At 41.7% G+C, this 15,440-nt stretch overlaps 1 protein-coding gene across 2 annotated transcripts in view; it reads right to left on the reverse strand.

Moving 5' to 3' along the window:
• The window catches only part of NID2 (nidogen 2), a 66,164-nt gene that overhangs the window by 47,964 nt on the left and 2,760 nt on the right, over positions 1 to 15,440 (reverse strand). The window contains exons 3-5 of one of the 2 annotated variants that reach the window (XM_025392916.1): positions 9,342 to 9,574; positions 2,898 to 3,202; positions 2,457 to 2,816 (exon numbers count right to left, since the gene is read on the reverse strand). In XM_025392916.1, coding sequence (XP_025248701.1) covers positions 2,457 to 2,816; positions 2,898 to 3,202; positions 9,342 to 9,574 — 898 coding nt within the window. Of the gene's footprint in view, positions 1 to 2,456; positions 3,203 to 9,341; positions 9,575 to 15,440 lie in introns of both variants that reach the window. The other variant, XM_025392915.1, reaches the window with a different exon arrangement.

Here is a 15,440-nt window from a genome sequence, read left to right on the forward strand (position 1 = left end):
TGATCTAAAAATCTAAATTTCTGAACAAAAAGAAAGGTCTGTAAAATGAGTCCCTAAGGGGAAAAAAAAATGTAAAAAGGAGTGATATTTTCTGGGCCTTTAACTAAATCTTGATTTCTTGGTTTAGCAAGATGACTACCCTGAAGCTTCAAGGGGAAACTAAAATGTACTGGGCAGGTGCTTCCCAGGCTCAGTTTCAATTCTCGCCAGTACATGACGAGGTCTTCATTAACTCTGTTTTAGGGCTGAGGAGAGCCAAGGGTCCAACAGACTCTATGTCTTGCCCCAAACCGCATAGCAGAGCTGGGAGTCAAGGTCAAGTCCACCCAGCACCAAAACGATGTGCTTTCTATTCCATCAGTAGAAAAAGCCAGATGTACGCCACATGCTGGGTCCTTACTACTGTGCAATGTTCTATGTCCCTGCCACTGCCACCCCACAGCTTCCCAGAGGAAGTCCACACTTACCAGATAGACTTCTGAGCGTCCAATGTTTTATGTGAAAAAAATGGTCACTGCATCCCCTCAGAAGTATTTAACAATTGCGTGCTCCTATACTTCACACATCCCCCTAAATTCCTTTAAAAAAAAAAAACTGGATTTTTTTGTCTAAGTTTCAACTTCTAGTTAGATTTCTCCCCTCCAAATGTGTATTAACCAGCTTTTTCACAGGTGTTTTTTGCCATTACCAAGATGTCTATAGTGGACTGCATCCGGCAGGTGATAAAATATCATAGTTCATGCCCCACAGCGGTTATAGCTGTGCCTCTGTTCTACTCTATGGCTGGTTCCTGAAGCCTCCTGCCCTTTACTCCAGTGATCTCGAGCTCTCAGAGCCCGAACCAGGGTGTGCAGTCCCTTCTTAACCCTTTAATACATGACTCCATAGATCTGCTTTTTAATATTCCCACGCTCTTCCCGGGGAAGGAAATCACAACCCACAAATGAGAAGGCCATTCAGGAATGCATCTTTACCTCAAATCCCTTTGTAAGAATCTTGGATACTTGGCTTTAAAATGTACTTACAGGAAACTCATACTTTAAATTCTGGAGATTCTCAGAAGGATCTGAAGGTTCTAAAGACTTCCAATAAAATTTACATCTTCAACTTCATGGAAATGTGGCCCCTTAGGCACAAATTAACGCGAAACTCTTTAATACGCACATTCTTCATTCTCTACCCATCCTCCACCCCATTCCCACTGTTTTAAATCTTCTAAAATTAGTAACAGCAGCCACTATTTATTAAGAACCAGTGAGTGCAGACATGAAGCCAAGAACTTCACATACCCTGTCTCACTGAATCCTCCCAAGAAAGTCATGAGAAATCAGAGGCTTACGGGTTACATAAGTTACTTCATCACCCAGCCAGCTTGGTAGCCCGGATTCAAACCCGAGGCTGACACCAATGTACTCCCTCGAATGCTTATACAACGCCACATTAGTCAGAAACTATTTTCTTCCCTCCTGAAGTTAGTCCTTCTCCATGCAATATCCTGCAGATAATCCCAGAGCAGAACCCAGAGGCTCTCTCTGCTAGGTCAGCCATGTTTTTGCCACAACAGTGACAGGAAACAGAAAAGGTGGAAAAACATGGAGATTCAGAACAAAGCAGTCACCTCTGACCTCTTTCTTCCTATCAGAGGTCAGATGAGCAGTCCCTGGAACAAATGGGAGTGAATCTGGGTCAGTTTCCCATTCACATCTTTCCATGCCTGATGGGGAAGAAACAGCCGGCATGACAAGTCTCAACGAGGACTAGAAGACTGACATAGGCCCCGTGTCCGTGATAATTAACCACCGCCTGCTCTCGGCATCTCCCTCCTCGCCTCTCAGTCCGATCAGTGAGTCATGAAATGAGGACAGGGCTCCAGGGAGGTGCATGCCACAGCTGCACAGCCATGAACCAGAAATGACAACAGACACAGGTGTTTAGTCATTTTCTTTCCCTGCGGGCTCTCCTCTCCCACACATCACAAGCATATCTCCCCAACCAAGGGAAGTGCTAGGCTTGTCCCACAACAGAGTATGAATCTGGCCTGTTCATCTGAGCCAGCACAACTCACCACTTTAAAAAGCACAAACCCATCCCTCACTGGAATGTGTATGAAGCCACAAAATGTTTTACCTTTGCTGAACTTTCAAACTGAAATAGTTCTTTACACTTGAGAGCGTAGCTGGCATAACAAACCCAGTTTTCCCCCACTCACTTCATGAGGCCCATATTTTAAAAAAAACATTATTAATGATCAAGAGATTCCAAACAGAATCTGCCTGCCAAGATTTATTTGGCAAAGGAAATTTACTCTATCTCTTGAAACACAAGGATTAAAAATTAGATCCAATCTTCCTTTTGCTAAACTTTGCACCTACCCACTTAAGAGAAAAATCACAACTCTATGCAAAACCAGCAAGGTTAAGACGAAACCTCAGCACCCAGTTTTCTAATGCACTCACCCTCAGTGTTGGAACCTATGTTGTCTTCCAGTCCCACCTCATATGTCCCTCGACTTAGGGGTGTAGTGTGACCTGAAGCGGGGTAATTTCGAAGAGCAATTTCTTCTTCGGGATGAGCTGGGGGAACATCCATTTCTGAAGGCACTGGCCCTCCATCTGGGTAGGGCTGGATGCTTCTGTTTTCAGGGTACGGTGGTGGAGTTTCCCAGGAAGGAGCCAGTGAATCTCTGTCTACCTCGGGTGGAGCTGGGCTTCTGGTGCCTCTCTCGTCCCAGGCCTCAACTTGGCCTTTTAAATCTGGGCCCTCTTCCTCTCCCAGAGATGTTCCTTCTTTGGTGAGAGGGTCCAAGGTAGCAGATTCTGTTTCAGGATAGAATGGCCAATAAGTAGGTGTTGGATGCAAGGGGGAGGACAGATCAGAATCTGGAGGGGAGATCCTACCCTCTAAAGGCTTTGTATCTACTTTGGACTGGAAGGAAACATCAATGCTGCTGTGGCCATTCAATGCCTCCTCTGGTTCACCCGGAAGGTATTCAGCTTCCTCCTCATTCACATCATAGTAATCCAAATTGTCCTCATTATAGTCACTTTCCAGGGCCGTAGCATGGCTGAAGGAACGTCCCAGGGGAACAGAAGAGCGGGCAGCGGAAAGGTCTCCTCCAACTGTGGCTGGCCTGACATTGTCCAACAGGGAAGTGCTGCCGATATGGAAAGCCCACACTCCAGGGATCCCCAGGTTGCTTAGTCTAAATAAAAAGGAAACAGTCGTTGTAACAAATGTAACAAAAGTGTCCATTCACCCACCTTCCTAGAAGGTGAACAACCAACTGAAAGACAGCTGGGCATGGTGGCTCACACTTATAATCCCAGCACTTTGCAAGGCCAAAGTAGGAGGATGACTTAAGCCCAGGCGTTTGAGACCAGTCTAGGCAACAGAGTGAGACCCTGCCTCTACAAAACACTTCTCTAAAAAAAATTAGCCAGGTATGTGCCACACCCTTGTGCTTCCAGCTACTCAGGAGGCTGAGGTGGGAGGGGCACTTGAGCCCAGCAGTTCCAGGTTACAGTGGGCTTTGGCTGCAACCACCGCACCCCAGCCTGTGTGGCAGAGTGAGACCCTGTCTCAAAAAAACAAAAACCAAACAACCTGAAAGGCTATTAAGATGAGGTTCAATGCCGGGCGCGGTGGCTCAAGCCTGTAATCCCAGCACTTTGGGAGGCCGAGACGGGCGGATCACGAGGTCAGGAGATCGAGACCATCCTGGCTAACACGGTGAAACCCCGTCTCTACTAAAAAATACAAAAAACTAGCCGGGCGAGGTGGCGGGCGCCTCTGGTCCCAGCTACTCGGGAGGCTGAGGCAGGAGAATGGCGGGAACCCGGGAGGCGGAGCTTGCAGTGAGCTGAGATCCGGCCACAGCACTCCAGCCTGGGCGACAGAGCAAGACTCCGTCTCAAAAAAAAAAAAAAAAAAAAAAGATCAGGTTCAGTTTTCACTGGTATATAAAACCAAATAAAAGCAGACTTACATGGTAACTAAAAGGATCATACTGGACTTTTGATGTGAACTACCTTTTATTTAACATTATGTTTCAAAGCTGTACGCCACAGAATGCCAGACCATCAAATTAGCAATCTGCTCTACAATCCAAATGGTTTATCTAAAATCTGGCTATCTGAAAATAAACAAGGAATGTAGGAATGTTTCATCCTTCCTCCACTTGTCTGGAAACTTATAACACATTTTAAAAATGTATGCTTAAAACTCTACCAAATACTGACACTCGAATGACTACTATATACTTTCAAGAGTTGGTGATGCCCCTTCCCTGTGCCAAGTGTTTCACATTCTTCAATACAGTCTGCAAGTTACAGGTGATCATGTTCAACTTTATAGAGGAGAAAATAGGTTTTAAAAGGCTAACTGATCTTCTGAAAGTCACGTAACAAACAACTGGCTCCGAATTCAGTTAACACCAAAGCCCATGCTCTACACATCTACGTTATATTATGACAGAAAACCATACCACACACTGCAGTCAATAAGGATCTGAATTATCATTACTCTACAGAATATTAAAGACATTTCATTGTTTATTCACTTGAACTGACCAATTCGCTAATCCACAAAGAACGGTGAGTCAACGTAAAAAAATTCAAAGAAATACAAATGCCAAAACCTAAAAAAAATTTTTTTGCACGGAAAAAGTTAAGGAGCAAATAAGAAAGTAGCTTAGAGGTCTTTTAAAGACTTCTGGAAACAGCTCTCTCGTTTCCTCCATGAGAAAAGAACATGGACTCTATTCAGTTTCCAAATATCCCAATATTTAGTTATTTTAGTCAATGATATACCCTAAAGAGAACAACTACATAGGAGTTCTGAAAATATGGGAAAACTTGAGTGAACAAGGGTCTGGCTATGTTGAAAATGCCAGTTTGTATACTCCTCTGATATTTATACAAAACACTAGGCTCAAATTCTCCCAAGCAATGGAATTACCTCAAAAGTCAGTCAGTGAGGAATAAGAGTCAACGGCTAATAAGATAATAAAAATTTCACTGAATTGTATAAGAACAAAATATCTTTCTTCATTTGGGTGGGTACTCATCATGTTCATGTGGATTTCTATAGTAACAATATTTTTCAGTACAATTTGAAAATGTCTTTCTCTTGTGTGTATGTGTGTGTGTACACGTGTATGTATATGTATATGCTGTGGTCACTATTGTGATAAATTTAGGGAAAGAGAAGCATAGAAAGAAAAACTGATTTTGTGTGCAATATGCTATACATATTTGTTAAGTTCATAAGAATTAATGTTGGTGTTTATTGGTAAGCAAATAAGGAAAACTAAAGACAATAAGAGAAAATTCTGAAGTTCTGAGGATATTGAGTTTATCATCACATTAGAGGTGTTGCAACTATGAAATTTCCTCTTGAAGTTAGAAACAAACTATAAAATATTCAATAAGTGGAAAAATACAGATTATGGCCAATAAAAGCTAAATAAAAAACCCTTCTAATTATATATAAATCACTATCCTGGGTTTTGTCACTATGCATAATGGAAAAGTAACCAATTTGAGTTTATTTTAAAAATCCAATGTCATCTGGAAACTTAGGAAGAGTTTTATTTATTAATTTATTTCTAGATTTCTTAATTTATTTCTAGAAAGGAAAATTGGGTTACAAAATGGGATGACAATGCCTTCCTCCCTGGGTTGTTAGGAGAAGTAAGTGAGAAAACCACATTAAAATGCCTAGCACTGACCAGGTGTGGTGGTTCACGCCTGTAATCCTAGCACTTTGGGAAGTCAAAGTGGGCGGATCACCTGAGGTTAGGAGTTTAAGAACAGCCTGGCCAACATGGTGAAACCCCATCTCTACTAGAAATACAAAAAAATTAGCCATGTGTGATGGTGTGTGCCTGTAATCCCAGCTACTTGGGAGGCTAAGGCTGCAGAAAAGCTTGAACCCAGGAGGCAGAGGTTGCAGTGAGCCAAGGTCATGCCACTGCACTCCAGCCTGGATGACAGAACAAGACTCCATCTCAAAAAAGTAAATAAATAAAATGCCTATCACTGGCCCTACACATCATAAATACTTATTAACGACTGTCTTGTCTTCCAGAATATAGAAAAGTATGATTTCAAAATATACACGTGTGAATTCATATTTAAATTTGCAGAGGAAGAGTATGACAAACATTATGAACTATATAATTTATGACCTTTGAGCTCACAGTTGTGAGACAAATTCGAGGAATAAAATAATTGACTAGGAAAATAACTTTACTCTTAATTACTTATTTATTTAGAGGTAGGGTCTCACTCTGTCACCCAGGCTGGAGCATAGTGGTATGATCATGGCTCACTGTAGCCTCAACCGCCTGGGCTCAAGTGATCCTCCCACTTCAGCCTCCCAAGTAGCTGGGTCTACAGGTGGACACAACCACACCCAGCTAATTTTGTTAATTTTTAGTAGAGATTAGGTCTCGCTATGCCGCCCAGGCTGGCCTTAAATGCCTGAGCTCAAGCAATCCTCCCACCTTGGCCTCCCAAAGCGCTGGGATTAAAACCACCTTGCCCAGCCTAACTTTACTCTTGAGAGATGCATACTAAGGCATGTAGCAACGAACTGGCATGATGTTTGTGACTTACTTTAAAACACTTAAACAAGCCGGGTGTGGTGGCTCACTCCTGTAATCCTGCACTTTGGGAGGCTGAGGCAGGTGGATCACCTGAGGTCAGGAGTTTGAGACCAGCCTGGCCAACATGATGAAATACTGTCTCTACTAAAAATACAAAAATTAGCCGGGTGTGGTGGTGGGCGCCTGTAATCCCAGCTACTGGGAGGCTGAGTCAGAAGAATCGCTTGAACCCAGGAGGCGGAGGTTGCAGTGAGCACAAGATCACGCCACTGCACTCCAGCCTGGGTAACAAGAGTGAAACTCTTCTCAAAAAAAAAAAAAAAAAAAAAAAAAGGGAAAGAAAAGAAAAGAAAAAAAAAATTAAACAAGGCAAAATGTTTACAATGTGTAAATCTAGGTGATGGGCATTTGGGTGTTCATTTAGTTATTCTCTCCACTTTTCTGTATATTTTTGAAAATTTAAATAATGAAAAGTAGAATAGAAGATTATATTGAAGGACATTTCTAAAATTTTGATGTACAGAAGTTCTTCCTAAGAATAACTCCAAGATCCAAAATTAGAAAGGAAAAGAGACCGATAACTTTGACAATCTGAAATGTACAACTTCTAAATCATATACCCTTTCTCAGCAATTCCACTTTTAAGAATTTATTTTAGGGAGAAAGGAGAATGTGAGCAATGTTTACTATGCTGTTTACTGCAATGATATTTATAACAAGAAAAATCAGAAATATGTGAAATGTTCATTAATAAGCTGTCTTTATACATACATGACACAACATTTTATAACCTTAAAATGGTAATACAGACAGACATCTGACTGAAAGACCCCTACAAGAAGATATTCATGTGAGAACACCACTTATATAGCAAAAGAATCATTTTGGTTTTAAAAGTTTTGTATATACCTGAATTCTATAGAAGGACCGTTAACACTTGTTATCACTTGAAGCAGTGATTATGGGTAACTTTTTCTTTTATTTCACATTATTCTGCATTGCTTGTGCTTTACTGTTTGTATTAAGCATGGATTACGCTAAAGAAAAATATGTGAGTCATTTGGCCCCATATCTTACTCTGCTTTCGCCAAGCAATTCAGAGATTTCTGGGAAGTATCAAAGATAACAATGAAGGAAGGCATGAAAGGGGTTAGATGGAAATGCTGTCTGTGTGTTTGTGTGTCACACATGATTGCGGGTGTTAGTTCCAAGAGACCTTTACGGCTCTGCTCAGGGAACACAACTGCTTTTTCCCACAGGTCTTTTGGCCCCACTGTCTCCTGTCTCCTGTGTAGGTGCCAGCACTTACCCAGGGCTCTGTAATTGTTAATCTATTTGTCTATCAACCCTAATAGGGTACAAGCTGCTGGTGTGCAGGACCAGTGTCTTAGAAATCTTTGTATTCCATGTGCTTGGCCATTGTCACCTCTCTATAATGCATGAGGAATAATAAATCTATGAGCTCCCAAGTAGAAGAGGAGGGTGGAACCAGAGGAGGAAAAGTAAGGAACTGAATTTGCTCCAGAGTCCAGACTAAGTGGCAGCCTAGATGGAGCCCTAAAGATGCCCAATGTGGATCATAAGGATGGGAAAGGAAACAAGGACTCAGCATAAGAGAAAATAAGTAGTTCAGCACTCCAGACTTGAGCTTGGATTTTGGCTTCATCACTTAACCTTGAGATCATAGGCAATTTACTTAACTTCCCTAAGTTCCTCTGTAAAATTGGGAAAATAGTAGTACTAACCTACAATTCTTGTGAGTTTTAATTAAGATAACATCTGGAAAGTATTTAGCACGATGCTTGGCAAATAGTAAGTTTTCAATAAATGTCAGCTCTGAGTAACCAAATCTGGCTATAGTGGTCTCTTTCTGGTAGCCGAGCAGAGTAGATGGCATGCAAAAGTATAAGGTGTTTCTATACCTACCCAGAACTGATTAAATGAAGCCGAGAAGCAGTTAATGGAGGCCAGGAAGTAACCAATGTATTCTGTCTGGCTTCTGTATTCAAGAAATGAATAAAAGCAAGGGCACCCCTATCCCCCTCATACGCCCCCCCCCCCAAAAAAAAAAAACCTGAAGTCAATAAATATCCTACTGGCACTATCTGTACTGGCAAAATGCAGAAGAGCTTATTATGACACTAGCTAAGTAAGCCCTCTGGATCATTCATTCATTCATCCATCTATTTATTAAATGCCCATTATGGGCAGACACTGATGAATCTAAGGAATGGGTTCAATTCACTTTAGGTAATGAAGCCAGAGAGACATCCTCAGACTTCCGGAAACCTATAAATCTTAGTTATTTCTTTTGCAAATTACATTACTCAATTTAATGTTTAACAGTATCTGTCCAAAAGACTAAATCACAGTGTTTCCTCCTGTGAAATGATTAATCTGGAAAACCTCAAACAGGGCGGTTTATGACTGGGTATTTTTATGTAGTTCCAAGAGCAATGTTTTTCATATCAAGCCTCAGTGGCTCTACAAATATACACACATACTGTTCTGTTTCCAGTATCTATACCCAATAGAGCAGGAAAAATAAAGGACCTTTTATGTTTTGGTGAACTTGATCCTTCCAGGGTTTAATCTAGTTTCTCGGTTTTGACTTGATGCCTTGCTTAGAAGCCACCAAGATATTATTTAATGGTCTTATGGTCACTTGTGTTCAGGTACCTCCTAAAAGTCCTTCTATTCAAATAGGAAAGGGCTTCAGCTCAATGTTACTTACTGATAGAGATTTTTCACAGACTGTTCAGTGCTAGTCAAGCTGAAATACGGTCCTTCTGACTTCAGATCATCAGCCTCCCCTCGGCAGAAGCCCACCCGAGCTGGAAGCTGAAGCTGGACATTGTAAGACTCTTTGGGGCGGGTTCCAAGGAACTGCAGGCCGTTGGCAGGATAAAGAAAAAGGGCGTAGCTATCAGACCCATCAGATGCCAACACTGCCTGGAAAGTGTTCAGCTGTAAGAAAAAAAAAAGAGAGAGAGAGAAACGTCCTGTAAAAAAACAAATAAACGAAGAAAGAAACAGAACGCAAGCAAAGCACCATAAAGTGCAAAGAATTTTCCCCTTTCTCAGGATTCCTCCAAACTCTTTTTAAATGTCATCTTCTTTAAAATTTCCTCTTCAAGTTACTAATATAATTTCATAAGTGATATTATTTATTATTGCAAATACCATTTGTCAATTTAGATTAATACTTGAAATATGCATAGGTAAAACGTAGGTTAAAAATATATACACTTTTAAGTTTTCAAACTTCTCTCACCCAAACCTCTTTCAGCGCTAAGAGCAATCAGCAAAATTAACTTGTCCATCCTGCAGTCACTGCCCTAGTTTATAACCCTAGGCGCTCGGCATCTCTCATTGGTGTCATTCATTCATTCATTCATTCATTCATTCATTCATTTATCCATTCATCCATTTATGCCCACTATGGGCAGGCACTGTGTTAGGCCTCGTTGGTCAAAAGGCCTCCTTACTGTCTCACAGCCTCACTTTCTCTCCTGTTCCATCTACACTTTCATACGAGCATCGGGGTTATCCTCATTTCACAGATGAGAAAAAGACACAGGGGCTAACAGGTCTTCCTCAGGTCAGGTGGCAAGTATGTGGTGGTGGGCCAGCCAGCTCTACAGCCCGCACCCTAGGACACCCTAACACCTCCTCAACGTGTCATTCAAGGTGAGTTGTAACCTGGCTGCATACGTCCCTCCTAGGCTCAGTTCCACTGCATCTTTGTCAGACTATTTAATAGTCCCCATTTGCACCATGTCCTTGGATGCTTCTACACTTTGCTCATGGTTCCCTGTGCCTAGAAACCCTCCTAACCTTCAAATGCTGCCACTCGGAGGTGTTTGTGCTTATAGAATAATTTCTGTTCTCTGAACCTCTGTAACGCCTTTATGAGCATCTCCAGTGAGCATTCACCTCATTATGCTTGGTTAGTTGTTTATATGTTTGTAAACACTATTCATTTATTCATTTGTACACTAATTCAAACAGCCAAGTGTTTACTTAAGCACCAGACATTATGCTGATGCTGAGGATGCGAAGGAGCAAAGGACAGACTCTGCCCAGGAGAGTCTCATGGTGTAGGACAGGGAAACAGTCATGGTTGAAATTGTAGGAGAGTCACTGGAGAAGGTGGTAGAGGCCACAGAAGGGGGTGTGTGTGTCCAGGACCTCAGGATGGGGGTTGGGAGGTGTCACAGAGGCAGCCGGTGAATGTTATAAACACTGCAGGAGCCAACACAGACCAGAGAGAGACCAGGAGCCTGAATCCGCTGCCAATTCAACACCCAGGTCCTTATAGGATCACTCCTTAACATTCCGTCTACCCTCATGTTTTCAACAAGATGAGATTTTTGCCTTTACCTTCATTCAGCGACCACTCCTCCTAAAGATCTGTTAACAGTGCTTGATTCTCTAAAAAGGTGTTATGTTTAGGCCTCTGAAACTCTCTCTCTCACTAAATCACACTACTTTTACCATTTAGTAAGGAACTGGAAAGGTATTTTTAAAACACAACTTACTTCATAAATAATATGACTCTTAGAAATATTATTTACTGGTAAGTATCATTACCTCTCCATTCTGCTAGACAGACAAACTCGGGCACAGAGAAGAACATCACATTTCACTGAAGGAAACAGCAAGGAAGGAATGGGCTCTTCCCTTTGTTCTTCTTTTTTTTTTTTTTTTTTTTTTTTCTTTTTTTGAGACGGAGTCTCGCTCTGTCGCCCAAGCTGGAGTGCAGTGGCCAGATCTCAGCTCACTGCAAGCTCCGCCGCCCGAGTTTACGCCATTCTCCTGCCTCAGCCTCCCGAGTAGCTGGGACTACAGGCGCCTGCCACCTCGCCCGGCTAGTTTTTTGTATTTTTTAGTAGAGACAGGGTTTCACCGTGTTAGCCAGGATGGTCTCGATCTCCTGACCTCGTGATCCGCCCGTCTCGGCCTCCCAAAGTGCTGGGATTACAGGCTTGAGCCACCACGCCCGGCCTCTCTTCCCTTTGTTCTAAGCCTACTCCCACAGTTGTGCTAGCTCTTTTCTAATGTTAATTTTTCCTTTCAATGTTTAATTTCAAGGTAGGGTTTTGAGGTTTTGCTAATAGGACAAAGAAACATAGATGTAACACACTCTTCAAGAGCAAATAAAATACAATCAGCCATTCTTTTAGTTCTCTAACCCAGAAAAAACAACATCTTGCTTTGCTTCTTTCATTCATTCAATTCACAAAGTAACAGGGTGCCTAGTATATTTGTTATTGTTCCAGTTGTTCATTGTTCATCAGCAAAGCTTGACTTTTCCAGAAACAAAAAGCAAGAAATGTTTTTAGAGCTTCTCGGTGCTAGGAAGCCACAACTACTGCCAAATATAAACAAAGGCTGTTCTGCCTCATGTCTATCCGTAAGATAGTCTACATCATCAACTAATGTGGACTCAGTAACTTCAGAGTTGTACATTAGTCAGAATAAAGAAAAATCTACTAGGGAAAGAAAAGTACTCGAAAAAGGAGAAAAAAAAACCCATTGTAAAAAGCTAAGTTTTCAAAGCTCCTGGCACCGATCTCCCATAATAAATGTGAAACAGGAGAGAATCCTGTTCTAAATTTAGAGAAATTCTGTAAGATAAGGAGGTTGTAGAGACTGTGAAGAATTGAAGGGGATGGGGAAGGGGGGACGAGAGAAGTAAACAGAGCTGTGAAGAGGAGAGTCTGGCTTTTTGCTGTGCACTGTGGGCATTTAGCACTTTATTTTATCCATTCATTCAGCCAACCAGCCAACAAATTCATTTCAATTAAAATTTGCTCAACATCTTCTATATACTATCCTTGAGATGAGCACTCATTATGGGTGGCAAGTATTTAATTGCTTTGTCTCCACCAAAATAGGCAAATATCAGAGGAAGGAAATAACTTCCTTTTAAGTAGAATTTATGATCCCAAAGTACATGCCAAAGGAGTTTGGCTGTTTAAAAGCCACCCACACACTAAATGATCACTTGTAAAGTTCTCAGTTGGTTCTACAAAATTCTACATCTAATTGCTAAAGAGCCCACTTCATGAAGTCTTGAAGGTCTCACCCTCTCAAAAAACTCCTTGACTGGCTTCCAAACAGGAAAGGTCCTCGCATTCCTAGATACAAGCCTCTGCAAGAACCGCACAGGCTCTGTCTCCAAAGAGAAGCCCTCAGATGGGCTGCCAAACCCGACATACGAGTCACTGGTTCCCAGCCCCCCCAGGATCCCAGAGAGGAGAGAGGGGCCTCCATGGGGAGAGGAGCAGCACAGAGAGGATCAGGGTGAGTGGCTGCAGGCCCTGTTATCAGAAAGAGAGAAAAGCCAGAGCCCTCTGCAGAAACCAGAGCCTGACTCTTCCTCCCAGGTACAGGACATCCCAATCAATGTTGAAGTGACACTCATCAGAGTCAGGCTGATGCATACAACACGCACCCCTCTAAGAATTTCTAAATTTTGCAATTCGTTTAATTAACTGCAGCTATCTGGCCAAAAATCAGAATAGTGACATCCTTTTCTTCAAGGGGCTTGCCTATAGAGGCTTATCAAAATGAAAATGAAAATGAAGCATTAGAGTGACTCTTATAGGGGTCACAAAGTTCTCTTTGTCATCTTCCTCAGGAACACATGTCCTCTAGAGCTGTAGGATCATTGGGTCTGGCCTCCAGTGTTTGCTGTGAACACTAACCTCCATTCCTTAGCATAGTTCTTCATCTCCCACTGCCTGTAGGACACTGTCACATGCAGGACTGTCTCTCATTTATTTTACTGCACTAAATCCTATAGATCCTGCCAAAAATTCAAAGACAAATGCTGAGTACTATCACATCCCTAATACTATTTCCTTCCTGATACTCTTCAGCAAAATGTCAGCATTTCTAATTTCCATATATGGTTCAGCATTAACCAATTTCCATATATGTCTCTATTCTCTTCATCTTCACAGTGATATCTCAGACTCAGGCTGAACTCTCTTGCATAGGCTGTAGACCTCCCCTCTTCTAAACCTTGTCTCCAGAAGTCAAAAAGCTACAAAAAGTCCTGCTTTTACCTCTCATTTTCTCTGTGAAATCCAACAACCTCCATCAATGACTATCAACCTTTGAACCAAGTCAACATGTCTCAGTCCCCAACCACGTGGAGGCCTCCACTGGGCAATGTCTTAATTTGTGTTCTGTTGCTTACAACAAAATATTTGAAATTGGGTAATCTACAAAGAAAAGGAATTTATTTCTTACAGTTATGGAGGCTGAGAAGTCCAAAGTTGAGAGGTCACATCTGGTGAGGGCCTTCTGGTCAGTGGTGACTGCAGAGTGCCAGGCACTTAGGGCATCACGTGGCGACAAAGCTGAGTGTGCTGATGTGCTAGCTCAGGTCTCAATTCCTCTTCTTATAAAGCAACCAGTCCCACTCCATGATAATCCAGTAATCCATGAATGAATAAATTAATCCATTCATGAGGGCAAAGCCCTTATGACCCAGTCACCTTTCAAAGGCTCTACCTCTCAATACTGCCACATTGAGGATTAAGTTTCAACACGGTTTTCAGAGGGGACAGATATTCAACCATAGCAGGCAACCTTCCACTCATCTGTCTTCTGTTATGGCCTGTGACTCCTTCATCCACTTCTCTGGGCCCAGCTCTCTCAATCTTCTCCCAGGTCATGTTCTAGCTCAGAACAATCTCTCTTGCTACCTCATTCTCAATATCCATTCTTTTTATCCCTTTCAACCCAACTGAAATTCCAGATAAACAAAACATTCCCCACACCACAGAGATCTATACAACTCAGTTGTCTCTAACCCCATCCCTAAAATGACAAAAACAAAACACTCCTCTTTCCCCCAAAAAAGCACAGCTAAAGTAAACACTAGTCCTCCACGTCTTCCACTGGTAAGTATTTCAAAGGTCTACACCATAACATTTTTGCTCTGTGAACTACCTATGACAGTTTAAGAAATCTCAGATTTATTGAGTTGACAAACACTATTTGTTCACATTTTTTTTCCGATACAATTACACCTTGATATTCCTGCAATATCAGGTGCAACATCTGGTCACACCTGACAGGAATATCCACGGAGAAAACGGGCACCAACTGCGATTGTTTTTAATGGCAAAGATGCCATTGCTTTGAATCTTCCAGTTTCCAGTAACTTTGCACTATAAGGTTAGTAAGCCAAAATTTAAGAAGGCCAAGTAGAACTCAGTCCTTCAAGCAAATTACATCATTGTTTGCCAAAATCTATCTCCAAAGAACTATTAAAACAAGAACTCAAGTTCCAGAGCTCTTTAAAATACCAGACAAACCTTCAACACGCGTAACTGAAAGAACATCCCCTATCCAAACAGAATCCTCCTTTCTTCATGAAACATTCTGAAGCCAACTAGCACATGGCAATGTCCGCAAGTGGATTTTAATTAGAAAAGTAAAAGAGAGTTGGAATTTACAAATCTTTTCTACTCTAAACCTCCCCCACCCCCAAAAAAGGACCAGACAAAAGTTTTAATTCCAAAAACCTTGCATTTAAAGAGTCCTTATGCAACAAAGAGAGTAAGCAGATGGTTACCAGAGGCTGGGAAGGGTAGTAGGGGTCAGCGGAAGGTGGGGACAGTTAACGGGTACCAAAAAAAAAAAAAAAAAATAGAGAATGAATGAGACCTACCATTTGATAGCACAACAGGATGACTATAACCTGGGATAACAGGTTATTATAGTCAATAATAACTTAATTGTACATTTTTAAATAACTAAGAGTGTAATTAGATTGTGTGTAATACAAAGGATAAATGTTTGGGGGGATGGA

The sequence above is a fragment of the Theropithecus gelada genome, chromosome 7b, assembly GCF_003255815.1.
Source record: "Theropithecus gelada isolate Dixy chromosome 7b, Tgel_1.0, whole genome shotgun sequence".
Taxonomy (NCBI): Eukaryota; Metazoa; Chordata; class Mammalia; order Primates; family Cercopithecidae; genus Theropithecus; species Theropithecus gelada.